General features: G+C 36.5%; 3 protein-coding genes and 1 long non-coding RNA gene across 5 annotated transcripts; 2 read left to right on the forward strand and 2 right to left on the reverse strand.

Moving 5' to 3' along the window:
• The first annotated feature begins 787 nt into the window (after window positions 1-787).
• On the forward strand, window positions 788-3431 carry LOC103996692 (RPM1-interacting protein 4). The gene is made up of 4 exons (XM_009417654.3): window positions 788-1069; window positions 2168-2659; window positions 2791-2964; window positions 3244-3431. The coding sequence occupies exons 1-4, from the start codon at window positions 1064-1066 to the stop codon at window positions 3274-3276; spliced, it is 705 nt and encodes a 234-aa protein (XP_009415929.2). The 5' UTR covers window positions 788-1063; the 3' UTR covers window positions 3277-3431.
• Window positions 3432-4240: 809 nt separating this feature from the next.
• LOC135649611 (uncharacterized) lies at window positions 4241-5773 on the forward strand. Its single transcript, XR_010501346.1, has 4 exons — window positions 4241-4782; window positions 5126-5167; window positions 5318-5541; window positions 5650-5773. It is a non-coding gene; the product is annotated as an uncharacterized LOC135649611 (long non-coding RNA).
• On the reverse strand, window positions 5750-19992 carry LOC103996693 (ubiquitin carboxyl-terminal hydrolase 5). The gene is made up of 13 exons (XM_009417655.3): window positions 19659-19992; window positions 16569-16826; window positions 16088-16232; window positions 15838-15897; window positions 15674-15769; window positions 14971-15390; window positions 12123-12263; window positions 11869-12039; window positions 8676-8933; window positions 8423-8568; window positions 7504-8064; window positions 6754-7027; window positions 5750-6197 (listed from the first exon to the last, which is right to left on the reverse strand). Exons 1-13 carry the CDS (start codon window positions 19781-19783, stop codon window positions 6015-6017), a joined length of 2838 nt encoding a protein of 945 aa, XP_009415930.2. The 5' UTR covers window positions 19784-19992; the 3' UTR covers window positions 5750-6014.
• An 802-nt stretch (window positions 19993-20794) lies between these two features.
• LOC103996694 (ER lumen protein-retaining receptor) lies at window positions 20795-27119 on the reverse strand. Of its 2 annotated transcripts, XM_009417658.3 has the most exons (7): window positions 26896-27119; window positions 24577-24625; window positions 24360-24459; window positions 24047-24162; window positions 21424-21497; window positions 21280-21343; window positions 20922-21186 (listed from the first exon to the last, which is right to left on the reverse strand). In XM_009417658.3, the coding sequence occupies exons 1-7, from the start codon at window positions 26984-26986 to the stop codon at window positions 21150-21152; spliced, it is 531 nt and encodes a 176-aa protein (XP_009415933.1). In that variant the 5' UTR covers window positions 26987-27119; the 3' UTR covers window positions 20922-21149. The 2 variants fall into 2 exon arrangements, with proteins under 2 accessions (XP_009415931.1, XP_009415933.1); XM_009417656.3 differs by having other exon boundaries at window positions 20795-21186; window positions 24360-24625.
• Between the last annotated feature and the right edge of the window lie 231 nt (window positions 27120-27350).

A 27350-nucleotide genomic window follows, 5' to 3' on the forward strand; every position in this document is an offset into this window, starting at 1 on the left:
ATCATCTGATGATCGAAATATTTATCATGATATCAAAGTAGTTAATTTTTAAGTTTAAATAAAATTATTTATTGCAATACTTGTTCTTCATTTAGGTTTGCATCATACATTTGTTTGGTTTTCAGGAATACTTGTATTAATTTCTGAAAATTCAAATAGGTTGACAACCATGATTCAAAGTTTGTTTCTTGATCAGAACCACCTATACCTTCTGGTCAAACAAATGGAACAAATTTCCAAGAAAACAAGGGACATGAAACTTCCTACCTCTCTCTCACATACCATGATTTTACATGGAAGCTTCAACAGTTGGCTTTATATATATATATATATTGGAAAATGTTTTGATGAACACAATGACTTCTTTCTCCATTTTGTGCATTTGTAAGAGAATATATCAAAAATCACAATCCAAGATTCATCATACAAATGCTTATTTTACTTTCTCATCACTATTTTCTATTCCTTTCCCCATTTCAGTCAATTCTCCAACTTCTTCAAAGTGTGATGTTCAAAGTCCAACCATCAATTCAACAGAGAGACCAAAAGTCCATACTCCACAAGGAACAAGCTTACCAGACACAAACCAGAAAAAGTCCATATATATATATATATATATATATATATATATATATATATATATATTAGTATTTTTGCAAGTTTTTTTTTAAGGTATAGTTGGTGTTTTAATATTTATCATGTTTGCAACTATGATGCAATTATTTTCATCTAAAATAAAATATATTTTTATTTATATAGAACTATACACTGTAGCAGTCACCACAAGTAACTTACAAAGTGGTCTTCCTGCTTGGTTGCCCCATGTACGTTTCCACCTCCCAGGAAGACTTCAAAAGCATCGCCAAGTCACCGCTCGTCAACTATATCAATCATCATTCCCTGCCCCTCCCCATTTGCTTTCTCGATTCCCATCCAAAAAAAGCGATCATTGAAGTGCCTTTCTTCGCTTGTGCCGTAGGGACACTCCGTGGGAGGAGAAAAGGTGCCACCTTTGTCGCTTTGAAGAATTCCGCTCATTATTCTACACCGAAGGCATCGATTAATGGCGGTGAGGCCTTTTCCTTCTCGCCTGTTCTTGGGTTGGTTCTCTTGAAAGAAGCTTAAATCATACCGGATCTTGTTGCTACTTTCGGTTTTCGTTGTTTTAGATGGGTGTATGCTTTTGTTCTGCTTCTTTTTTTGGAAAATTGAATAGATTTGGGTGGGTTTTTTTTTCTACCATCTCATTCGCGGAGAACATAGTTTTCTCGTATGTTTAAGAAGTGAAAATTCAAGGATCCAAGGATGGGAATTTGGGGAATTTAGAATTTTAGGAATGTCTAGTTTAAAAGCACCGAGTTGGATGAGAAGCAACACAAACGTTTCATTTCTGGAATTTTAGGATTGTTTTCTTTTGATCTATTCTGCCTCTTTCCCAAGATAGATAATGCTAATGCTCGAGGAGGATATTTCTGGTTCATCTTTTATTGCCTAGTTTTCACTCAACAGAGTTTCCTTTTTATTCATAACAAAAGAAAAAACCAAGCTTCTCATTTCTATTTTCTTCTATCAGAGTGAACAAAATTATTGCCTAAATAACAATAACTCTCTCAGTTTCACTCCACAAGTCTAATTTTGAATTGAAAAGACTTCACATTAGTTGTTACTAAACATCTGCTTTCAATCACAAACAAGGCAACTTGAGCAAGAAAAAGTCTTCAGATTTTTCTCTCTCTTTTGCTACCTTAACAAAGATGTGGTTGAGTTTGGTACATCAAAGGGATATTATGCCTGAACATTGCAAGCTCGATCAACTTGTTTTGTTCTCTTGTCAACTAATATTCGCATAGCCGAGTTCTGGAAACTCTGGTGCTTTCATGGGATTTGATGCTTCAATTTAAGAGCATTCTGGGCTGTGGTACATTTCAACTTCCAACTGTGCTCTCATTTGTATTTTCTGCATCTTGTGTTTCTTGGATCAGACCGTGCCTTTATTCAGATAAATTGTTGCCTGGTTTCTTCAGAATCTAGGACAAAGCACGATGCATCTTCTACACCGGTAGAATCCTTGTAGGAGACATCGTTTGTCCATTTCAGTGTGGCAAAACCTTCTCATATTTCTTCTGCTGATGATCCGGCTTCCACTCTGATTTTAATCTGATGGCAGATTCGGATGCAGCAACAAACTCAAGTACACAAATTCGGCAACCGGGAAACTGCTGAAAGTGTCCTTTATAGACAACACTTCAATCAAACCCAGGGGGCAAAAGGCAGGAAAATTACCACCAATTTAAATGATGGTAATGAAAACTCCGAGACAACCGCTAAAGATATACCACCACCAGCAAATGCAGCTCCATTTACACCCGAGGCCGCCAAACCTAGGGATGCAAAGCCAATTCATCGAACTGATACACCTTCTGTACATGACAAAGGTGTCATTTGTAAATCCCCAATAAACCCACGCGATCAACAGCATGTGGCCCGAGCAAATTATGGTGACAACCAGAAGAAACCAAACAGAAGCCATGGTAGATATCAGGGTAAACCTGCTGCTGAAAGAACTGCAAATGATGCTCCTCCATCAGACAAAAGGATAGCACCAGAAGATACTCCAGGAAGAGTTAGAACAAATCCCAGTGATCGAGCCTATGGAACCGTAAGTTATATGATGCTTCTTCAGTAATTTCTATGATGCTGCATGCTCGCACTGCAAAAATTGCAGAAGCATAAACAAAAAAAGAATTGTCAAAAATGAATGGCAAGCTAATGTTGCTTATTGGTTAGCAGCCTCACCATGATGTCACGGTGCCACCTTTTGCTGGATGGGATGAGAACGATCCAGCCTCTGGCGAGAAGTATACTGGCATCTTCAACATAATAGCTGATAATCGAAGAAACCCTGGTACTCCATATAACCCACCAACGCCAAGCAGTCAGAAGCAAGAAAGCAACAAAACTAAGGTCAGAAGCTCTCATTTTTATCCTTGTACTAGCTACTGCACAAACCAAATCAGAATAATCTTAATAGTAAATATCTAACTACGCTTGTAGCACATTTACTTCTCGGATGGCTATCAGACTTCTAACATGAAAATCATTAACATGGGCTTCCCAATGTTAAAAGTTCAAAGTTGTTGAACTCTTCATTTTTCCACTGCAATGTTGGATGTTCATCGCGAAGAAGAAAAAATTCTTGTGTTACCGATCATGTTATAACGAAATTCTTTATTCTTGTTCCAGGGCTGTGGGTGCCTAAGCTGGATTATGAAGTGAAAGCTTCTGTGGTAGAGAGTCTAGGAGATGTATGCCTGCCAAATCCTGTTTATCGGAGCTCTGTTTCTCAAAGTGTGTGTGTCTTTTCATTTCTTTACACAATGGGCATTAAACTCTTTTTTCTTTTATCTTGATTAGTATCTTGAAGAATGCCATATCCAAATTTGAGTTTGCTCTTTCAGTAATCATTGAAATATACAGATGCAGAAGTTTTGGACAGATATAATGGATTCAATCATTCAACATCGTGCAGCATCACATGGCTTTCTGGAGATATACTCTTTTGAAGCCAAACCATGCAGCTTATGAATCAATTGAAACCTTGGAGAACTAAAACCAAGTAGAAAATGATAGCCCTTATGCAAGGTATTGCCTATTTCGATTCCAACACAACTCTGTGATGAAGATATTTTTCGGTACAGGGTCAGGTTTGTTCTACTCCTTGATTCATGAACTATGACGCAAAGCAACTAGCAAATGTCCTAAAGGTCAGTGGTTGTCTTTGTTCCGTGGAATATTACTCTACTCCACCGTTTTACCTTTGCTACAAACCAAGTGGCCGTACCCCATCGCGTTCTTGATGCAAAGCCTAGGCTTCTAGACAACCCCAAATCCCGACCTTGGGTCCAATTTAGGAACGAAAACATCGAAACAATGCGACTAACCTCCAGAATTCCAGGAATCCGGAAATCTAGGTTCGACGGCCGCGTGACGCCGATCGCCGAGAACAGCAACAACGTACAGATGACGAGAACGATCGAGGCGACCGACAGACGCGCCGCCATCCCCTTCATCCATCCCACGCTTCGGCAGCCTTTGCCCCCCACCGCCGCTGCCTCTCCGCCCCCAAACGTCTCCACGCTGCATCAAAATGTTCGAAACAGAATGGGATGAAAATTGGAAGAAATGATCCAACAAAAACGAAGAGGAAAAGACTGGGTAATGGCAGTCTTCCATACCTCAACATCGGACTCGAGGTTTGTTTGGGGTTTTCTTCGCAAGCAAGGGAAAAGGCAAGGATTTTGGGAGCTGATGATGGACGATGTTGAAACGAGCACGCCGCTGGAACAAGTTAACGTGGTAACGTGAAGTCTTTTACTATTCTTCTTCTGCTCCACCCGACCCCAAATAAGAGAAGCCCCTCGGTGTGGACCCCGCATTGTGTTCTCAGTTGTCCCACTAATCGTGACGGTAACGACGAGTGGTAAGATACGGCGTGTGACGCACAGCGCATCCATCAGATTAATAGTGCCACGTATATATACATTGGAAGTTTAAATTAAGTGACCTGGCTCGGCCCGTGATTGGCTTACGCTAAGGCGGTGGGTCCAGTTGGCCGTTGGATTGTTGAAGAACCGCACGCATGACACGACTACTTAAAAGAGCATGCACTGAGGAGCTCCTCGCTTCGATGATTCGGTCTTCCCGAGATCGAAAGCGAGGTCGGAGAGCAAGAATGCGAGAGAGATGCGATTTCGAGGCGATCGAAGCGCTTCTGCTGATCAGGTACACCATCTCGCTCTGTAACTCCTCTCTCGTTTTTGGATTAGTTTGATTCTAGGGATCCGTCGTCCGCTTGTTCCTCCCTGATCTTTGCGTTGGATCCTCAAATTTCTTCCTCCTTTGTGGATCGTTCCACGTTTTCCTTGTGGTTTTTCGTTCTTTTCGTTGCTTCTCCGTCGGAATCTTGATGCTGTATATTCTAGTGTCCTGTGCTCTTCGACTAAGTCATCGAAGTTCTTTTATTTTTGGGTTTCTTTGTCTGTTGGTTCTTCCTTTTTTGTTTTGGTCTGTTTCTACCTTATACATTAAGCAACCAAACAACAAAGCTTAGAGTTTCTGATTGTAGGGAAGGACCGATTAAAAGATGGAAGCAAGCATAGCTATGGAGGTTTGATACTTCTCTCTCTTAACCATAAAACCCATCTCAAGATTCTATCTCGAGAGAACCCTATCGGGAATCTCCCATGAAGCTGAGATTCTATCTCGAGCATCAAAAGAACCGTATCGAGAATCTCACATGAAGTCGGTCATCTTACAGGTCAAGAACATCTCGGACGAGTTGGATGAAATCAGAGATTAATTAACCATCCCAAATCTGCCACCAACTTCAGCAGGAACAATCTTAAACACTCGGTGAACCACCTGTACAAACTGTCCTCAGATTCACACAAGCGGTTCCTGAACTAAAGGTGAAAAACAAGCTGTGCCATTAGAACATCAGAATCAAGAGCAGTCTTTACTTTAATCTGTAGACAGTGAAAGGTTATTTCCAACCATCTTGGCTTTAAAACTTTTTGTTGATTCTAAAATACAAATCTTGTGCATGTTATGCTTATAAGAACGTGATTCAACCTGTTAATGACATTGTAGATTACAGAGATTACAGTACAGAGAACAAAAGAGGATAAACTAGTCATACTGCTAATCCTCAAGCACAGCAAGAAAGCTCATATCACGCCACACACTGATGTTAAGGTAAACTGATTTTTTTCCCATTTAACTTCTGAGTTACACCATCGCAAAGTGGTTCATTTTTGGTGGACTACATAAAGCGCATGTACAAAAATTATAGAGCATAATCCTCCCAAAAGTCCTGAGGCTGGAGCACCATAAAGATATCAATGAAACATAAGTCTTGAATAATCATACATGACGACTCCGTTGCATATTTGCTACCTACTATCTGCTCTTCACTGTGGAAGCATGCGGTAGCACATAACCCGTAGCAGCCAAAATCATCTTCTGCTTAAACTGTGATTTTTGTTTGCATATGATTCAGCACCAATGCTTGTCGATGCATCTTCTCCTTTAGTTCTCCTATAGAAGAGCACATAGGCTGCAGCAGATTTCACATCCTCCTCATTGATAGGTGAAATATGGCTATCATCAAAATTGTACCATCTATTTTCATCTAGAAGCTGCAAAAAAGAAGAAAATTAGAATGAAAATAATTGTTAGCCTTCATTATTTAACTCGCTAGAGAGGAACGGAAGCTACAACCAAATAGTGGCAGTAACAATTATAAACATTGTGATTTCAATAAAAAATCCATTTGCTCTTGTGATACAAGCATGTTTCAATCACAAACTACATCTAGTTGCATAACTAAGATAATCACAAGCCAATAGAACTTTATGTACGAAATAATGCAACTTGAGGAAGGAATACTATAATTACACTATTTACAATGAGAAGGCAGTGTAGAGGTGTACATCCATTTGGTTGGATCAATTTATGCTTAAGTCATCTCCATTCCAACATACTATGACATTCCAAGGCATGACATGCTGCGAACATGGCACATCAATACCAAACCAGGTAACCCCATCATTGCATTCATGCTTTTATACGTGTCAACAAATTAGTTGCTCAATTTTTGATAGAAACCATTCAAGGACGATCCACATTCATCAACATGCTCAATTATTCCGAAAACTGGATATAGCATACAATATACAGTCAGTGAAAACTCACCTTTATGTGTGCAGTGTAATGCCCGCTCGCCATGCTGCCATAGTGGTTACTTAAGGCATAAAGTTCATATATCTGGCGCTGAGAGCCTTTCTTGTGTGCCACATAATTCGTCAAATCGAGGTCATGAATGGGGAAATTAACAAAAGTTTCCAGCTTATGCTTTGTCGACCGGCTGAAGGAGAACCTTTTCAGATGAATAACCAAAACCTCAGGAAGCCTCCAGAGGTCCAACTTTTTGCTGGCTTGTCGTTGCTCCTTGCACCTTGGGCAGTACCTACAGGATAACCACATTTCGGAGTTACTGAGATTGGAAGCAACAAAGGTGTCAAAAAAGAGAAAAGTGCATGGGAACTACCATTGTTTTTTTCACAGAAAACGAAAACATATGCTTGCTTTGAGGTGTCAATTATGTACTAAACTATCCCAAAATAACTAGTGGCCAAGAAGTGCAGATGATTTGACATCCACAAAATATGGAAGCAAAACAAAATTAAATAGAAAGTATGAAGTCTACAGATAATTGCTGAGAGTTTCAGTTTATCTTTATGGATAGCAGTAAATATCATCTATTTAAAATATAACATAAAGCAAAATGTCTCATTATTCTCCATAAAGCATCTGCATTAACCCTATGAAGCTAAATATTATCTCATTAACTTGTGAAACAATGCCTTGGATACTTTCAACTGGAACAATAGAATCTCTGAAGAAACATTTACTTTTAACCAAGCAACAAGAAATTATACTAACCACATATCTTCAGGCACTAGTGGTTCTTCTCTCAAGAAAGCATCCAAACATGCATATAGTGAGAGAGGTTCACCACGAGTCCTCTTTGGTGCAGGAACATACTTGAACACTTCTGGATGATTCTCAAAGTGATGTGTATCATACTTCTTGAGATCCTTTTTTGACCAGTTAATAAACAAAACTATTGATGACCCAGGCATCATAATAGGATTTTCTACCGATGACAAGTCAACCTGTGCATTATTTTCATCAACCAATTGAAGGTGCATTTTGTGGCTTGATTCTGATTTACAGTTCAGTTCTTGATCCTTCAACTGACTCTCATCAGAATCTAAGCATGCTTTATTGGCTGTGTCTTGATGATTGTGTGATGCTGCATTCATGCTGGAACCTGACATGCTTAAAGGCTGTAATTCCTCACTTCCTAGCATAGGGGCAAGCATTATCTGAAGTATCTCTTGTATAGCAGCACCTGTCACAATTTCATCTCGTGAGATTGATGCAAGCAAAGGTATTCCATAGAATTCCCAGGCCACTGAGCTGTTGATATTTCCAGGTCCCCTGTGAGATATAATATGTGAATGGAACAGCCGAGTGAAAAAGTAAATCTGGTATAGCTAATGATATAGCAAAATCAAAAGGGTAGCATGACTAAAGACTGACAATAGCAGAAATAGTAAAAAACCAAGGGCCTACAAGGTTTGTAAAATATAAAATGAATATAAATAGCAAGGATCGAGGAGTATACTCTACAAAATGTGTCGCGAGACTGGATAAAAAAGATAAATTAGATAATTAAACAACATTTTCCACTACAAATATGAGTAAGAACCCATACCATAATTTCTATTATGTAACTTCATTTATTGATATTGAGCCTTATATGCAGACAAGTGATACTGATCTGAAGAATACTTACACTTCACGACGATGTACAAACTGAAGATAAATAGTGTTCTTCACAACATTTAGGATCTTATAAGCTACAAGGCGATCATCATCTTTGATGGTTGATAGCAGCGTTAGAGGATCTTCCAGAAGTTGATTGATCATGTGGCCACGTATCTGTGAAATTGATTCAATTAAAATTTATGCATTAGACACTAGAATATTACTCCAATGGTTGAATGCCTTGACAACTGCATATCTCATAAAAGTATAGTTCCACAAACCTCGGCAAGTAGAAGTTTCTCCCCATTCTTTAAGGAGCAAGCATTGCTTAAAGCTTGGATTAAGTCCCGGCACCGACCATGCTTTGGTACATTTACAGTACAAGTTGTTGGAAGAGCACTACCATCACTAGTGAAAACCATGACAGTCATAGTCCGAGTGGAAGCAGATTGTAAAGGCAACGAGAGGTACATAAATGGATCAAAAGTCACAGAAACTTTTCCACAAACAGGACAGACCAGAGTGGATTTGTATTGCCCCTGTCAAATTTACAGTAATTAGCCACAGAAAATGAAGTTTGATTGTGTAACAGCAAAGAAAAATGAAAACAAAGATTTTTCTTATCCAAACAAGTATTTCCATGCATTGTGGGAAGGTTCCCTTTTTCTGTTATCTTAATAATTATCTTGACATGGCTCACTTGTTCTTTTATATATTTTAATGCCAAACTCTACCATCAAACCACTAATGCAGTAAATTTAGGCTACTTTGGCTGCATGTATAAAGTAAAACAAGATTCCAGTATTTTCTGATAGCACCATGAGGTTTTTGTTTAGCAACATTAAAACAGGAAAATAACAAATGATCCCTTGAAAATGCTAATATAATTCTTCTAATACTGCCTTCTAAGTCCTAAAATAATGTTAGATAAAACTGGATCTAAAGAAGTTTTCAGTGTCAGGCTGTTTGTTTATAGATCTAACTCTGTTGGATAAATTTGACAGATGTCCTAATTATGAAAGACTTTTAACATGGGGAAAATTTTGAACCTTAACATAAAGGAATGGTGTTGACTTCGTATTATTAGTTTGAACTCTTGGAATATTTTAAATGGGGAAGGACATTCCCTAATTTACATTCACAAAAACATCACAAGTAATATACTGAATGGTCTTTTTTTCAGTCAATATTAACCTAATGCTACAGGAAAAGCATAATCATTAATGCCCTTTTAATGCTCTAGTTTTTTGTTAAAGGCTACTAATGGCCTCAGGCATACATGTAGTACTTTTTTCCCCCAACCTGTTGGTTCACTAAAAGCATAACCATTACAATGTGGTAGAGTAACTAACCCTGTTGGTAATAAGTCATCGATACCTTGGCCACACAAGGTTGTCAAGCAATCAGGAGTTCCATAGGAAGCACAGTCCTCGATGCCTAGCATCACCTAGGTGTTTAGGCAGACCGCCTTATAAATTTAGGTGGTACGATTTTTCAATTTTTTTATTACAAACACAATCAATACTAAGTATTACCATATTTTCTCAAGTAAAGTTGAAGCTGATCAGTCATTTAAAACTAAATAATCCTTATATTAGTCCAAATTAAAAGTTCAAATACCAAGAATTTTCAAAATAGCATTGTTGTTGTTGTATCCAAAAGAAGCTATCACTAGAAGTCTACAAAAGGCTAACAGAAAGGGACTTTAGAGTTATTGTCTCTGAAGTCAAGAATATATTTAGCCAAACATGTCAAGCTGAAGAATTTAAATCGGTTTAAATTAGGTGGTCAAATTCATTGAAGCGACCTAGGTGCCCCTATATGACAAAATTGATGTCAACAATTTCTATTATATAATATAAACTACCAGGCATCAATGGAGAAAACCAATCTTCTTACCAGCAAACACAGCTAAACAGCATAAGATGGTCTCCATCCGAATCCTGGGGCTTACTACAAGAAGACATGGGAAGCAAGACGGCAACACAAAGTAACAGCTTTGAGTGTCGATGCATGCATTCCTCAGTCAAAGGAAGGGGCAATAGATTTATAAGAAAGGGCCTCCTTGAGTAAGGTTGTTCGAGGGAGAACTCTGAGCCATCAATAGTGAAAGGTATCATTCAGGTGGCAAGGATGTCAGGCAGCTAAAAGGTGATGATTCCACTCGTGACCCCGATCATACATGATCAAGAGCAAGGTTCACCATACCATGGCATACCGCTCGATATGGGCGGTATGTACTGGTCCAATAGGGAATCGGTATGAGCGGTGCATACCAATTTGTGGGTATACCCCACTATATCATGTGTCAGTATGTTGGTTCATAACATACTGATAGTCGATCGGTATACCAGTACGGACGAATAAGGCAAATCATGATCAAGAGATCCTAGGGCAGGATGCCGACCCCTCACACAAGTCATCCATGTCTTGTTCCAGCATAATAGTTGGTGAGGATGCTTGCAGAGGTTATCATGTAATATCTTGTGGATAGGCTTGGAAATTGACACATGCCCAGCATATAGGCTATAGGCTGACGGCCCAATGTAGAGGGTGTTGTAGGCTTGCATAAGGACTATGGGTTGAGGGCCTACGGGAAGAACCAAGCATTCTTTTGCCAAGCACCAAATGGTTTTCTCGAGTTTGTCCTGCAGGTACAAGCTAGGTCGAGTCTAACTTTGTGGTCCGAACTCCGAAGGGCCATCCACTTGTGCTAAACTTTAAGATACCTAACATTGAAGCGGCTGGGCAATGAGATGGGTCTTGTGGACTACCCTCAACACCTCCAAATCCCCAAAAAAGAACACTTAACATACCAAATGGTCAATTATATGATGAAACCCATTATGTTATATTCCTTTTATACAACAACAACAAAGCTATAATTTTGTTATGTTCCTTTTCTAATTTCAGAAATGTTATTTGTGGAAAATCAGATCTAACATACAAAAGAGTCAACAATGCCAAACTTTTTTTTTTTTTAAAGAAAATTAAAGATCATGAATTCAGAAGATTAGCCAAGCTACAAAAATCAGTGGTGGCATCTAACCAGTAAGAATGCCCTCCGATCCTTGCCTTGTTAGCAAGCTTGTGGGCAACAAAACTTGAAACCCTAGGAATGTGAGACCATTTCAGCACCTTGGTCTCCTTCCCAAGAACAAAAACATTATTACATAAATTCCCATACTGACATGGTATACCCTGTTGTTTGTTTGAAATCTGGATAATGCATTGAGCACCACAACAATGCCAAACTTGTTAAAGGTTGAGCGCACATAAGTAGTTCAAAGATCAAGTATAAGAAACTAAAATGAAAGAAATGCAATTCATAGAGCTACATAGTCACATCTGATTGTCATCATTATGCTAAAGATATCTAAGAATACTGAAAAGAAGAAGCAAGTGTTAGGCAGTGCATCAAATTTATATTATCATAATGTATCAAATTTTCATTTGAATTCTTGCAAAATCTACCTGGCATACGTCAACAATGATAGAATCATTTCGAGCAATGTGGTTTGCCCAATACTCATCAGCGACCTCTTCATCGGGTCGTCCATCTGTATCCTTGGATTTAATATAAGGTTTATGCTTCACACGATTCAGGTCCTCATGAAGTCCATCCAACAAAAATGCCAAAAGTTCCTAAATGAAAATGAGTATAGAGTTGCATCATAGGAGTCTACATTTACCAAGTTGAGTCGAAATAGTTTAAACAACGGTAACACCTGAGAGTCATGTTGATTATTTCCACTGAATTGGGGTGCAAAACGAGCAAGTTTTGTTTTAAATGGTCGAGGGGAAACAGGAGTACGCCCAGGGGCCCAAAGTTTTCTTAGTAACTCCCCAAAAGCTAAAGCAAGCTCACCCTGCATGACTACCACTGTAATTTAGTACATCCAACATTATAAATCAATGTCCAGAACACATTATTTGCAAAACTCAGAATATCAATTGCATACAGATTCAACTTTTTTGGATTTCTACATCATGAAATGAACATTTTTCCAGTTGCAAATGAAAAATAAAGCTGATGTTCATAAGATTTAGGTGCATGTCAAGACACTTTGCCCGAGGATGGATGCATGGTACATATCATAATTACATAGGTTGTGCAAACTTAGATGATAAGAACATGCATAGAAGTTAGCACAAAATTTGACAAGCCAGTATACAGTAAACTACCTAGCATAAATCATGCAACCTTGCACAAAATCCAAAAGGGCATTAAGGGGAGACCGCATTTGGTAACTGTTTGAAGACAATGCTTAATGCAGATCAGAAAATTTGTACTTCAAAATATATTATACTTTTGGAAATTTGCTGTTCATAAACTTCAGATACGTGTAGCCATCTCATGATCAGCTTAATGTAGATGATGCATAAGAATACTCCTAAGCTTTTAAGCAAGTCTATTACCATAAAGCAAGTAGTGGGCAACTACTACAACATACCAAGCCCTTAAAGTTACAGGCAAGTATATAAATAAAATTAGTTTTAGGAACATATCAATATGAATGTGATCTTTTTGATGAAGGAATGCAGATATGACCTATAGAAAGAAAAAAATACAAGCATTGCCATATGAGTTGTGTCGGAAATTTATTGTAGTGTTTTATTAAATAAAATCAATCCATAAGAAATAACTATGCAAAGACCAATAATGTCAGTGATTATACGGCATTAACTCCACCAAATATTCTTAAAAGGTCAAGAGAATATTAGACCATTTTGAATTATTGGAAACTTTTCTGTGACATACACTTATATGGGTATCAACAATGAGCCAACAGGTTTAACAGTGGACTTGAGTTTTCAATATATCTAACAGTAGCATCTTTAAGAAATTAAGGAACTTGGACAAGGGAGAATAGCCATAAATTAAATATGCATGGACAGCAACTTTGAAGTATTTAGTGCATATCCATGCTGAATGCAGGCTAGAAGTGTAGGGTACATTTTCCTACTTTATTATGCCAGTCACATAATAAGATGCAATTCAAATACATCGAAGAAGTGGCAAAAGTACTTGGCTTCATTTTCTGTCAATGTCACTGAACATGCTAGATAAGGTAAGCAAAATGTAAAATAACCATGCAGACCCCAAAGGCAATCGTAAGCAAAGTTATGAGGCTGAAGTCTCTTAGAACCTAAACACAAGGCCAAGACACATGCTTTAGTGAAGCAAAGCAAACTTAACAAGATAGCAATGAAAGATGATATTAAGATGAAATAAATCAAGTAATCAGATATTCTAAGAAAACAGAGTTTTGGCTCAATAACCCAACTATTGTACTACTCGCAAATGCAATAACGAAGGCATAGAACAGGAGGAAGAGAAACCCAACAAAAAGGAGAAAGCAACAATAGCAAAGGGGATTGGAAATAATGGAAGGAGTAAAAGAGAAATGACAAACTGATGATGTGAAATCCGTTCATCCAAACTCTTCACCTTCTCAACGAAACGAAAAACTAGATAACGACCTGGCTAGATGGGACAATTGATCAATTAATTTAATAGGCTTAGAAACCACATGGCTGAAAATGAACACTCATCAAGGCCTTATATTCCAACTCAAATCTTCTTCCATTTATGATATGGGATCAAAATTGAGGTGTTACAATTTTCTTTACTTTATGTTTAATGTCCTCATCAGGAGGACCAAACCCTAACATGGCACCTGTGAAGTCTAACCAATGGTAGCTACATGTCGTGATGTGCATTTAACCTTGTCCATGGATAGTACTTTCTTAGGCACCTCATCAGGCTTACTACTATATCATTTCTAATACTATTTATCACAATCTGACTTGATGGAATAGTTGACCCATTAGCTTGACAAATATAGAATCATGTTCCCCAAAATGCTTAAAACCGAATTAATGATAGCATGATAGCATATCCATCTAACCCTTATGGACCAACTCGAGTCTTCTCCCACTTCCGAGATGGAACGAAGCTCAATGCGTTATAAACTTCTTTTACGATTGGTCCTGTCATTCTCAACTAACAAATTTTTTTATCCCTTTCACAATAATGTTTAATTCCTTTTGTCACATAAATATTGTTGTAGTGATGAAGACAAAATTGCTAATATCATTAACATATAGAGGTGTGCCCTTTAGACATATGGGGCTGGATGCTGATGATGCATGCCTGTAAATTATGCCTCGGTGCTTGTGAGCCTTGACAAAGGCAAGCCACAAAATCCTGAATTATGCAAACTTTGACAGACTAAATCATAATCATAAGTCCTTCCTTTGTTCTGATCAAATTCTCATCAGAGGAAATTTTCAAACAAGTGATTCATACTATCATTAAACTTAAGGTATTTTAGTGAACACAAGTTAAATTCTTATAAGAATCAGTAACAAACATGGAAACTACTGCTATACAAATTACAAAGTGCATGAGAAAATTAAGCACAAGCCGGAATAACAGAACAATATACTAGTGAAAAACAATATTAATATTTATCATCAGTGATTGTTTTATTCAAACAGAGGCTTAAAGTTCTTGAAGCTATATTCTGACATTATAAACACCATATAATAAATGTTGAGACAGATACTTACAACCATGCCTAAAGGGTTCTGCCAATTTATTTCTTGCCTGTAATCTTCACGGAAGTATCTCGCAAATTCTGGTGTATGGACAAGGCATTGTATTGCACTGTTCATAAAGCAAGTATTTCCAAGATTCAACAGCCCTGTAAGACCCAAAGGAGCTGTTCTGGTATTAATGTTGTTTGTTCCATGCAAATTATCCAAGTCATTACTTGGGGAAGCCAAATATTGGCTTTGTGAGAACTCCGAACTGCAGCTTCTGGAAGCATAATTGTTTGTGGACAAGCCATCAGCAGCTGATAAACTTGATTGAGAAGGCTCCACAATGACAGAAGTTGAATATTTCTCAGTGTATCCATTTTCCTGTAGAGGAATCGTGCATCCACCATCAGCAGTACCATTTCCATCAGTGAAAACCTCCACCAAAATCTGTGCAGAAACAATATTCTACTATAATTAGCATCATAATGCAAATGAATTTTTATATAGATGGTGCTTAAATAGTAAGCAAAACCTTAAGCAGGTTAATCTTCATGTTAAACAAGCCAACTAAAAATTTAGATCATCACAATTTAGAATTACAGAATACCATAAGAATGACATCGACCAAGCACATAAATCATTCTTAATTTCCTAAATAAGAATACAAGTTCGAAGGAAAATTAGAAGTTTTCCAAGACTAGAGGACTAGAAAAAGTGGTCAAAGACCTACATCCTGGTCCATCTGTATATTTGCATCATCAAGAGTTTTATCCATGTTGTCCATCAAAGCATGTTTCTGTTCACCATAATAGTCCCAGATACAAACCTGAAATATGGGGAAAATGAATATCAAGCAGTTACATGAACAGAATGTGTAAGTCAATAACCTCTTACTTGGTCTACAATTAAATCAAAAACCTCACAAGCCTTTTTATGAAGTTCACCAACAGTTTCCTGCAAAAGTTAAACAAATTATTATGTGTATGACACAATAAAAGCATTTGCAATGACACATTTAAACAAATAAAAGTATCTTATCTAAGGGATTACAAGTTAAATTAAGTTTTTATTGTTCATGACGCATGTACAACCTAAAGTAATAGAATGGCTGATTAAGTAATTGAATATAACTCATAGAACAAACCTTCTTGCTTATCCTAATTATTGCTCTCTCTCCTTTTGGCATTAAAGTTAACCGAAGACGTAGGGGATAGACTTCTATGGCCAAATCAGTCTGAGATAAACCTGTATTTATGGCTTTTCGTGGCAATGTTGGACCACCTCCATACCTGGAAACGCAGCAAATTAAATTAACAGAACATATGGTTCTCCAAGAGGACTTTCTGATTTAATAATTTCCCATGTCCATGTTTTCAGAGATATTTTATAGACTAACTAGGATGCAAAGTTCAACATCAAATTTATGAAACAATAATCCCAATTTAGCCTTTGCAACCATGAAAAAAATCTAAAATATATTATTCAATCTATTGAAAGTAAAAGGAACATATCAACTATCACTTATTAGTTGCACACGCATAAGAGAAATTTGTTTAAGGAAATCTACACTTGATGAGATAAGCAATCAATCAAAATTTTAAATTAGATACTGGAATAAGAGTTACCAGCCATGCAACTTTTCCCAAATTTGTTGAGGAAGCAATATATAATCACGTCCTTCTACTAGAGTGTCATGAAGTTCAATTTCAACATTTGATCCTTTAGATGTTGCATCATATATTAAATCAGAATTGTCAATAACTGAAGGTCTCTTAGCACTTGAAGAAGCTGAGTCATGATGATGAGCACCATATGAAGATGAGCCATTAACTGAGCTGCTAGTCATATCTTGGTTAACATAATCAAGCCAATGCTGCCACCACCTATATAAACAAAGTATCCTTGGGTTAGAAACATACAAAATCATGTGCATGATATCCTATGGTATGCTATAATTATTAATTAGGAAGAAAAATCCTTTGGATATTTGATTCTGCCACCAAGTTTATGGGTAAAGTAAGCATCTGCAATTGTGGACCATTAGGTTCACAAATTTCCAGCCATCTTGGTGATGCTTGGATTGAAAGAAAACAAAAGTTCTAATGTTCTATATCTCATGCAAACAGAGAAAAGTGATTTTTTTTTATTCACAATTTTATTTCTTATTAGGTTTTCTAGTCATAATATATTGTAAACAAAAAGGCAACTACTTGATGAATTTTTTATGTCACTTTGTAGTTCCTTTGTGAGACATGTCCTTATCAATGTAAGAAGGCCAACTAAAGCACATCTAGCATGCTCCCAATAGATGGAATGGAATTATATTAAGACTTAAGAGAAACTTACAAGCTAATACATCACTATATATTAAAAACCATATAATACATACCATGATGTCGGAACTCCCAAGAAAAAATATCAATACATGACATATTGAGAAACATAATGCTAAATTAGTGAGCACTTTATTGACAAGAAAAACACTTCTATACAAATATGACAGAGACAATGCCGAGTGTCATTGAATTCACTGGACATGAGAAAGACCAAGAAAACACTAAAAACACAAACTAACAACCCATCCTAACCTACAATTTTCCAGCAAAACCTCCTTTACTAGTAGCCATATGATAACAGTCAAGAGCATTAATCAAAATTGAACTAGGGTATTGTTATTGCTAAGACTAAAATTAACAAACTATGCATCAGATTAGAAGTTTCGAATTTGAAATGATGAAATGATATGATTGGTTAATGAATAATAAAAAATCTGCATCAGTGATGTCTGGAAGGAGATCAGAACTCAAAATCCAGCGATGTAGGGGTATACTAGCACAAATTGTGAGACATGATTTCATGATTCTTTAGACATGCTCTTTTGTTATAGTTGGCTCATAGGCAGAAATTAAAAACACAGAACAATCCTCGGAAACAGAGGTTACTTCTTTCTGTCATAATCCCAAAGAAAATGAACCTCATTTGTTTTCCATGTACAGATTTTCAAAAAAAGCATGGGGAAATGAATTCAGAGGCAAAAAAATCGATTTAGATCAGGTGGGTGATATTGGTTCAAGAAAAATGTAAAAGGTAAACCATTTATATAGTGTCAGGCTGTCAGCTGTGTCTAATGAGATTGAGGTTGAAAAGAATGCTCAACTGTTTTCCAGGAAAAGATGCTAGCCAGATATTAGTGTCTCAACATATTCCAATGCATATTCAATGAGATTGACTGCTATCCAAATGCATATTCCTCATACTAAACTTTAAGTTATGATATGAAACTGTCTCAACATCTTAAGCGTGAGTTTTGGACCTAGGGTTCTTTTGTCTCAAGAAATGAAAACTTTCTCCAATCGTTCTTTCTGAATTAGTTTCATATGTGCATCAATTAAGACTAAGCCCAAACACAAAATAGAGAAAGAAATAATATTATCCTTCCTTTCTTTACAATCTAAACACTTAACATGCATGTTCTTTTTTCTTAAAGCACTTAACATGTATGTTTCCAGAAATTATTCTCCGCCATTCTCACACACCTGAACAGACGCTTGTCAAAACTTTTGATCCGGTGGAGGATGTAGGGGAGAGGTTTTTAAGAAGGGTAACCCCATTTTCTAAATTACTACACAAATAGTTCTTCTTTTGCTTCACCAATACTTCAAAGTTGACCATGATGTGAGGTTCCACAGACCGATGCTTCCCGTTGAAAAGTATTTCTATTACGTAGCATAAGCAGGTTTCACTCATAGTGCTTGTGGATTCTGCCCTTTACCCGCTGCTACATCTTTTCTTTTGGTAATTCTCTTCCATTTTCTACTAATGAATATATCTTGTCAAGGAATGACCAACAATCATTTGTTGCAAGTGCATAAGGCTCTGTTTAAGACATTACATTTTCCTCTTTTATTGCCTTAGAAACCATCACCGGAAGCAATAGAGTCAACATTTAGTGCTAAACATTATATATGTGGTAGAAATTATTCTCAAACACCTACCGGAAGCCATAGTAGTCAAACGTCGTGATAGCTAATCATCTATAGACCATGAGATCAGAACAACTACTTCAGAATACTTATGTTTATTTTTTTTTAAGACCTGCAACCTTCATTGACAAGTTGGACATCAACGAGAATTGTATGCCTTGATCATCTCCAACTTGCTCTATGATCTCCATATTTTGCCACTATTAAAATCCCCATTATTAGCGCGTCAAATATTTCAACAATATACAAATCACTAAATATTATTTTAATTATCCAGGCGTGTACACGAGATGTTGAAAGCAGTTAAGAAGAAAAAGAAGGATAACAAAAAAGAAACCAATGATAACAACAGAAGAATCAAAAGTGTAGAAAGAAATCGCAATGCACTGTAAGACCAAAGGGAAATGGATTCATAAAACTCTCATAGGTGAAAACACAAAAGTAAGGTAGATTAACTTTATCTAACAAAATGCAGAGAAATGCTCGCTAATCCGTTAAAGTCCTCCAGCCTCAATACAGAGTAAAAATATTCAAATTCGAACAACTCAAGAATGTCCGTTCTTTTATCCGAAAACCTAAAAAGAAAAAAAAAATCTTTAACCGATTAGGTGAAAGAGGAAATTAAAAACATTTCCGGTCATTATACCGCGGGTTCAAACCATGATGCACTGAAATCATCTCCAAATCTATAAAATTTTGGGAAAATAATACAAAAAAAAACGGATCTTTGACCTTTGGCTGATGAGGAAGAAGGTGTCGCCCTCCTTGGCGAGGGATTCGGCGGCGATGGTGATGTCTCTGATGAGGATTCTCTCTTCCTCAGGACTGAGCTCCATCGCGGAACCCGAGGCTTCCATCTACTTCTCCTCCGGCGGCGGCCCCCGGCGAGAGCGAGCTCTACGGCCTCTGGTCACTCGGGGCTAAAACGGGGAAGCAGGGAAAAGAAAAGGGGCAGACGCGACCAAAACAACAGAGGGCACGGCTGCCGTCGACTTTTGGTCACTCGGCCAGCAACATAAAGGCTTGGTTTGGGATCTTGTTCATGCTCCGGTGAGTTAGATGGCGAGCCAAGTATTGTCTTACAATTTTAACCTTGGGGTTTGTGTTTGACTTGGGATCACGCAATTTAACGTTTAGGCAGATCGTAACATTCCATCATGCTGACAATCATAATTCATATTAATAATACGAAAATCTAAAAAAAAAAGTAATATAAATTATAAATAAAATTTAAGTATTCTGAACTTAAACTTCTTACCAATCTCAATAATAATAATAATAAATTTTTATAATTAATTTTAAATAATAAAAAATTATGATTTTATTGCTGTTGTTGTTGTTGCAATATCCCTATCACACGAAGATGGAAATGTGACAAGAAAGGGTTTGTTTTGGATATTTGTGTTTATCTGACATATTAAATAGAATTTAGATATTCTTTAATCGAATTAAAAATATATATGTACATAAGTAGAATCCTGATTTATTGGATTATCCAAATATATTCATCATTAGAAACAAATTCGAGTACATCTTAGTCGGATTTACACCATATTTCTGTAGAAATATAGGCATCTACATCAAATCTGGATATGAATTCAAGGATCTATGTAATTGTTGGAGTTTAAATTCAGATAAAATTTGCACGCACGGTATCAACTGTGATTGGGAGAACTGTTAGGTTGCAGAGTTGTGGTGCCTCAACAACTCTTCAATTCAAAGATCTGATAAGAATTACTTGGTATTTATACTGAACAAAAAAGATTTGAACTAAGCTTTTTAACAGATAAATACTTTGAGAAAGGATCAAGATGTCAAACTTGGTCTTTCTCAAATAAGACTTTGACAGTCTTTAAAAATCAGAACCGGAAATAAATAATAGACCATCAAATATTCCCAATATTATGATTTTTAATACAATAAATTGCAAGGAAAGTTCAGGTTATCTTCGCAAACAGATAAGGAACCTCAGATCTGACTTCTAGCACAGTTGAATTGGAATATAAAAAGAACACATACCTTGAATTGAACATAGTTCTACATTCCCCATATATGGGATCGGATATTCTTACATATTCATAAATGCCTGACATGCTTAAAACCGGTTTTAAGTCGCTTAAAGCACCCAAACAAGCAGATGGGCTTCATAATAGTGAGCGTACGGATGAGAATTCTTCACACGTGATGGCTGTATCCTACGAGAGCTGACCTTGAAAGACAGATTTATGCTGGTAGATGGAGCTTGACATTGTTCTTCCAACTGTGAATGATATCGAACTCAACATGTTACGGAAAAAAAATCTATCGTTTTGCAGAATTGTAGCAGAGTTTTTAAGACATTACCAACGCTTACCTATTGAAGTAGTAGTAGAAGAAATCAGCATAAAGCAGTGTCTGCACCAGTCCAGATATCCATGCTGTGGAACGAAAACAAGGCAAAATGAGACTAAAAGTTATAAGATAAAGTTGAATTCTTAGGAAAGATGGGAATTCTTACTTATCCAATGAACATAGTGAGGCTCAGTGAAGTAGCGGTAAATCCAGTTAAAAATGTAAAATGCTCTATATGCCCTGCACCATAAGAGATTGTGCTCAGCAACTTTGAAAGTTCAATTAAATATCCCAAGTTCAACTTACAAAATGAGGAAACACTTAATTTAAGAAAAATCTTCAGTATGTGGAACATAATATGGTAATAGCATATAAAAGCCAATCAACAATATATAAGAACAACTATCATCATATGCCGATACAATGCATGTTTGAAGTATTCACTATGAAAAGTTCAAAAAAGAGCAGCCGAATGGGCAACGTGAGATTCTATTAAAGGTCAATATATGCAACTTTAATCATGATGTTTTTATAACTCAATCCTTCATCATCATATCATAATAGATTGGTCTTACCATGGCTCCAAAGCTTGTCCTCTATTCACTACAAAAATTATAATCAACAATGTTATTGCTTCAATAGAAGATTTGGTCCCTGATACTTTATGTGCAGAAATAGTGGGGTCAGCATTATGACTTGACCTTTCTGACATAATTAAGAATTTCTGAATGATTTATCCATACTAGGAAATATCTTGTCTTCAGAAATATGTTTCAGTTTGCAAAGAAGTTGAGAAAAATCAGCAGGAAAATGTTTTGGATGTTCAATTGTAAGAACATTTTATAATCCATTTCCTGAAGCGCAAATGGAAACCATGAAATGAATGAGAAGAAACTTGAACTAATTTGTATCGCAAGTCATGGAGAGTATGCCAAGAGAGCATGATAAGGAGAGACAATTCAAAAATTTAAGATATTGATAACCATACTGAAACTCATGGTAGGAAGTCTAAGAAAAGAGAAAAAAATGCATTATCTACAAAGTTGAAGTTGAGAGCAATGCAATAATATCTGATGACAACTTACACAAAAATGCACCTGTGACAGGAAAAAATAAACTCTCTTTAAAACAAAAGGCACTAGAAAATTGTAATGAGACCATGTGATTGTAGTACATTGTTACATGAATTTCATTATTTTGCAGTCACTTAGAAACACATAAAAGCTGCATATCAACTGGGTTCTGCCACATGAACAAAACCTATAAACTCAGTCTTATTTAAATGAACCCAGTAAAAAAGCCCATACTTGTCATTTGTCAGAACTGTATGAATGATGCTACAATGTGCCAAGCCTGTCTGTGGACACCATGTCAGTGAGATTTCTCATGTTCTCCAAGTCAAATTGGATATGAGATATAGATTGACAGCATAGATACATCAAAGTTGGCACAGATTCTGATGTATTATGAATATATTTATACTGATTTGGAGTCAGGATCTCCGGGTCTGCTGGCTACCATTTATATTTTATAGTGACTCAGATGAATTGGCATGTCTCATGCTGATGAGGAACTGGCCATTACCACATTGAATTAAGGTATCTGCCTGTGACAAGTCTAGTCTGATTTGTTGGAAACCGATCCCATTGTTCTCTTTTTTCCTTAATAGGGAAGGAGGCATTTTCCTGTGGATAGACCCAATAGAGACCGACTGAGAAGTCCAAGTCTGCTCTTCACATGAAACCACAATTCCTGAACCTCTTTCATGTTTGCATGTCAATCACAATGAATGTATGACATTGGAGAATTGGGGCTACCTAATCATGAGATATAGATTCATGTACAGATGTACCTTTACAATTTGGATTCAAAAATTAAATTCAAAGAAATAGGTAGTCATGTAATAAGCAGAATGCTTATCAGGATTATAACCCTGCCTCTAAATGAGGCTAGTTCCTCTTTTCTTCTCCCTCAAGAGTCCCCTCTAACTTTTCTTTCTCAAGCACTTTACACTGCTGCTGTTTGCTCTAGTCACTTCCACCATTTTTCCCATGCCACACTACCTACAGGTCTCTCCCACCTTATCCACGCATAATTTTTAATTAACATTTTATGACAATAATATTTTCAGTTAATTTCTTTTAGAATATTGATAATAATGATATATGTTCTAAGGAAGTATTTAGGCTTACAGATAAAGTAAATATCTTTTCTTCTCAAATATGTATTCAATCATCTTCATGTTATCCTCGGATATCAAAGACGTACATCAGGATTAAACCAATTATATAGTTATGCAAGCTTGCAAAGTCAAGAATGTCAAGGAAATGGCTAGACTATTAGAGATTGACCAATCATACTAGCAGGCTACTGAAAAGTAATTTATTACATCAAGAGAAATCTCATGCTTTTCATAAATTTATGTTAGCATAAGCAGAAATCAACAACTTTTAACCAACAACCAAAGTTTCAAAATTTTATCTAATCACAATCTCCACAATTAATAAGAAATTTCAAATAAGTGTAAGTGGCCTACAAAATTGTTCTTTTATTTGAAAAATAGTTCACATAACCAAGTTAGGCTTTTATGATGAAATCACTTCATATCCATTGAATCGTGGCAAAGCAGCATCATGAAGCAATTAGTTAGATACTTATCTTCTAGGTACATAAATTCCATATCCATGGACATTATTTCTAAAATGGAAAACAGAGCAATAAGGTCGGATGTAAATACAAGGAAACTATCAACTCAAGTCAAAAACTAAAGATCTGGGATGGATGCTTACCCTAGGAGAAAGACATATTGACCAGTCAAGTTGTCTATATTTTTTGTCCTTTGCAGCAATACCAGTTGAGGAAGTATTGCAACAGCTTCCAAATATAAGGAGAATGCCCACATAACCTGTCATGTAAAAATAAATTTGCAGGACAAATAGAGCAGAAGCATCAAGTTACAGAAGAGACAAATTCCATGAATAATTGCAAACAGAATCTGTTCAAGCCATAATGACATTCTAACTACAACATAAATCTGCAAGTCTTGTTGATTGCAATTTTTTTAAAAAAAATAAAATAATCCTATCAAACAGATGAACTTACCTCCTTAAATGTGAACTTTTCATTCATAACTAGGGCCAAAAGTAGACATGGTAATACAAGGAAAAAATGCCGAAAAGTGTCTTGTTCCTTGTCATAAGATCTACGGACAAGTTTGTGTCGTCTCATGTACCAGACAATTGAGAAAGAGCTCCCCAAGAAAATAAGCTTCATAATTGTATTATAAACTGAGATAAAATCAGTAAAAATATCCAAGTACCGAGTGGCAAAAACAAGAGCATAAAGCTCTTGGGTCTTCAGAGAAATACCTGTGAGAGGAATGACATGAACTATGTTAATTATAAGCATACAATATAGCCAATTTAACATAATGCAAAGAGATGCAAAGAATTTGAAATACCAGAAAAGACAAAATTAAGATCCAAACAAGAATTAGATACATAATGGATGTCAGGTTTGAGATTTATTTCATGAGTACAAATAAAACTTTTATAATATAGTAATACTAGACACTCGGTTGTAAATAACTTGCATGAAAGAAAATCATGATGTTTTGTATTATATTAAGTAAACAACCAGAATACATTATTGATAATTGAACTATTGAAGTTGGAGAAAAAATGGGTCAAACTTGAATTAGATTAAATGAAAAGGAAAGATGGATATCTTTATTAGCTGAAAGATAATAGATTATCAAATCAACACCCAAAGATGCATTTATGGCTATGACCTTTTAAGAGAAGTACAAAATTGCAAATGCTTAAACATGTAGTTCTGAAAAAAGCTATAATCTGCTAGATGACACATATAGCAAAATATATGACAAGGAAACAAAGTGAGGAATAAAAGAAATGATACTTAGCCTTCAGAGAAACTTATTGTACACCTCTCGTTGGGCTCTAATGACAGAAAGTAGGTCAGCTATGAAACTCCACAAATCATAACGATATATATGCATCAAGAGATACCATAAACTAGGAACACAGGGAGGTAAAGCACATTAGGAATACAACAAGCAAAAGTTTATCACATATCATCCCCACTGCATATAATTTAACAATGTCAGTGGGAAACGGTTAATATGTTTTGTAAGACAATCACAGGATGATCTTAAAACATGATAAACTCTGTATAGTATATGTATGTCATCCATGATGATACAGCTAGTCAATTAAAATATAGTCACAGGCTATAATGACCATCAAAATATTTAGAGAGAAAAAGAAAGAAAAAAAGTTATATACAGCACTAGAGCCACCAGGTGGAGGGGAAAGAGCATTATGCTTGCTCCCACCTTCCCTTTCTTTTCCATCTTTTAATAGAATATGGCCTTCCTAGCAAGCTACCATCCAATTTAAGGATGAAAAAAGATCTTCAACGGTGAGTGAGAGAGAAAATATCCAAAAGATATATTTTTTTATTGTCCAAGGAAAACTAAACAAGTCTCATAATCATGTCTCAAGAGCTTCCAATGGCTTATAAATGTAACCATCAAAAAGACCATGTGAGAAAGATTTTTTTCTTATCATCTGATCACTATCCAGAACCCATAAAAAGAGACCTCTACAACTCTTCAAATATGATCCCAAATAACTAAACAACTAACCTGACCTAATATTATATCACATTAGGACTTGAATATCAAAGAGACTGAAAAATGGACTCTAGAGATTCCCTAAAACCTCAATTATAAATAATGACGAAAATACATAAGATAATCATTTAACAATAGAATATATCTACCTAACACAACTATGACACCAACAGAGCATGACTAATCCCCTCTTTTCCTAACTTGATTGGATGACTCTGAAGTGGCTTTATAGTATATTAGCTTATTTTAGTTGGAGATAGATAGGCAACAGGCATCGATCGTAGCACCTTTTTCTAGTAGCTACAGAATTTCTAGATCCTTCTTAATTTTTATCCATATTTTGTTAGCTCAAAGCACTGTTTGCAAGCACGAAAAGAACACGTCAACATGGTCGGAGATCATTGCAAATGAGTGTTTCCCTTATCACATCGTAGGACTAATGATAATGCTTATTGGTGATTGACAAGAAATCTCCCCTCATTACCTATACCAAGCTTCTTGAGCCCTAGGGACTATACTCAGCCAACTCATGGTAATATATCGGCTTACACTAGTATGTTTGAAATTTTGATAGGAAGCAAGAACGAGAAGAAACGCCATATCAAGAACACTATAAAGTAATAGCTAGCACCAAGTTTCGGTCTTCGCAATCTTCTCACTTTACAATCGAGAAGATCAGCCAAAAGATTAACCCTAAACGTGTAGAATGCATTATCTTCACATCTGGACATGCAGATTGAAGCATGCGTTGTGGTCAATTTTACTATAAGCATCCAATAACCCTTCGGCTTCATGTTGTAACCCAATTACAGATCCCTAACCTAACACCAAAGTCATCCCTGATCTGCTCTCCACTCTGGCAAGAACTCGCAAAATGCTTCCAGGGAATTTCCTTTCAGCAGAAAATCCTAAAGCTAACAATTCAAACCAGACTCCAAGAGAAACCAGAGAAGAAGAATAAGAAGAAGAAGAGTAGGGACTTGCCGGCACATGATTTGATGGTGTGGATCTTGAGGAGGAGGACAAGGACGCTCATGAGATGCGTCATGTCGCCCGCTAACCTGAAGATGTTCATTTCCAGCGACCGGTTGGCGGGATCCGAGCCGTGCGTTCTCCGCTCTACGGGATCTACTCGGAGATGGGCGCTCCGGTCCCTCGCTGCCGCTCCCCTCTCCTCCCTTTTGCTTTCGTAACTGAGCCCCGATGGGAAGAGAGTGAAACGTAAAAATAATAAATAATAAATAATAATAAACAATTATAGGACAATTTTCGATGAAAGACCTCAAGATTTGTGTTTTTCAGATACCTCCCAATCTTTTCTTAAATGACAAATTATATAACTGACCATCTAAACTTTTATTAATATAGAAATTCAAGTATAGTTAGGGGATTGTTTGTAAAGTCGTTACTCTTTACTACATATGAGATTAAAAGTAGTT

This window comes from Musa acuminata, chromosome BXJ3-9 (genome assembly GCF_036884655.1).
Source record: "Musa acuminata AAA Group cultivar baxijiao chromosome BXJ3-9, Cavendish_Baxijiao_AAA, whole genome shotgun sequence".
Taxonomy (NCBI): domain Eukaryota; kingdom Viridiplantae; phylum Streptophyta; class Magnoliopsida; order Zingiberales; family Musaceae; genus Musa; species Musa acuminata.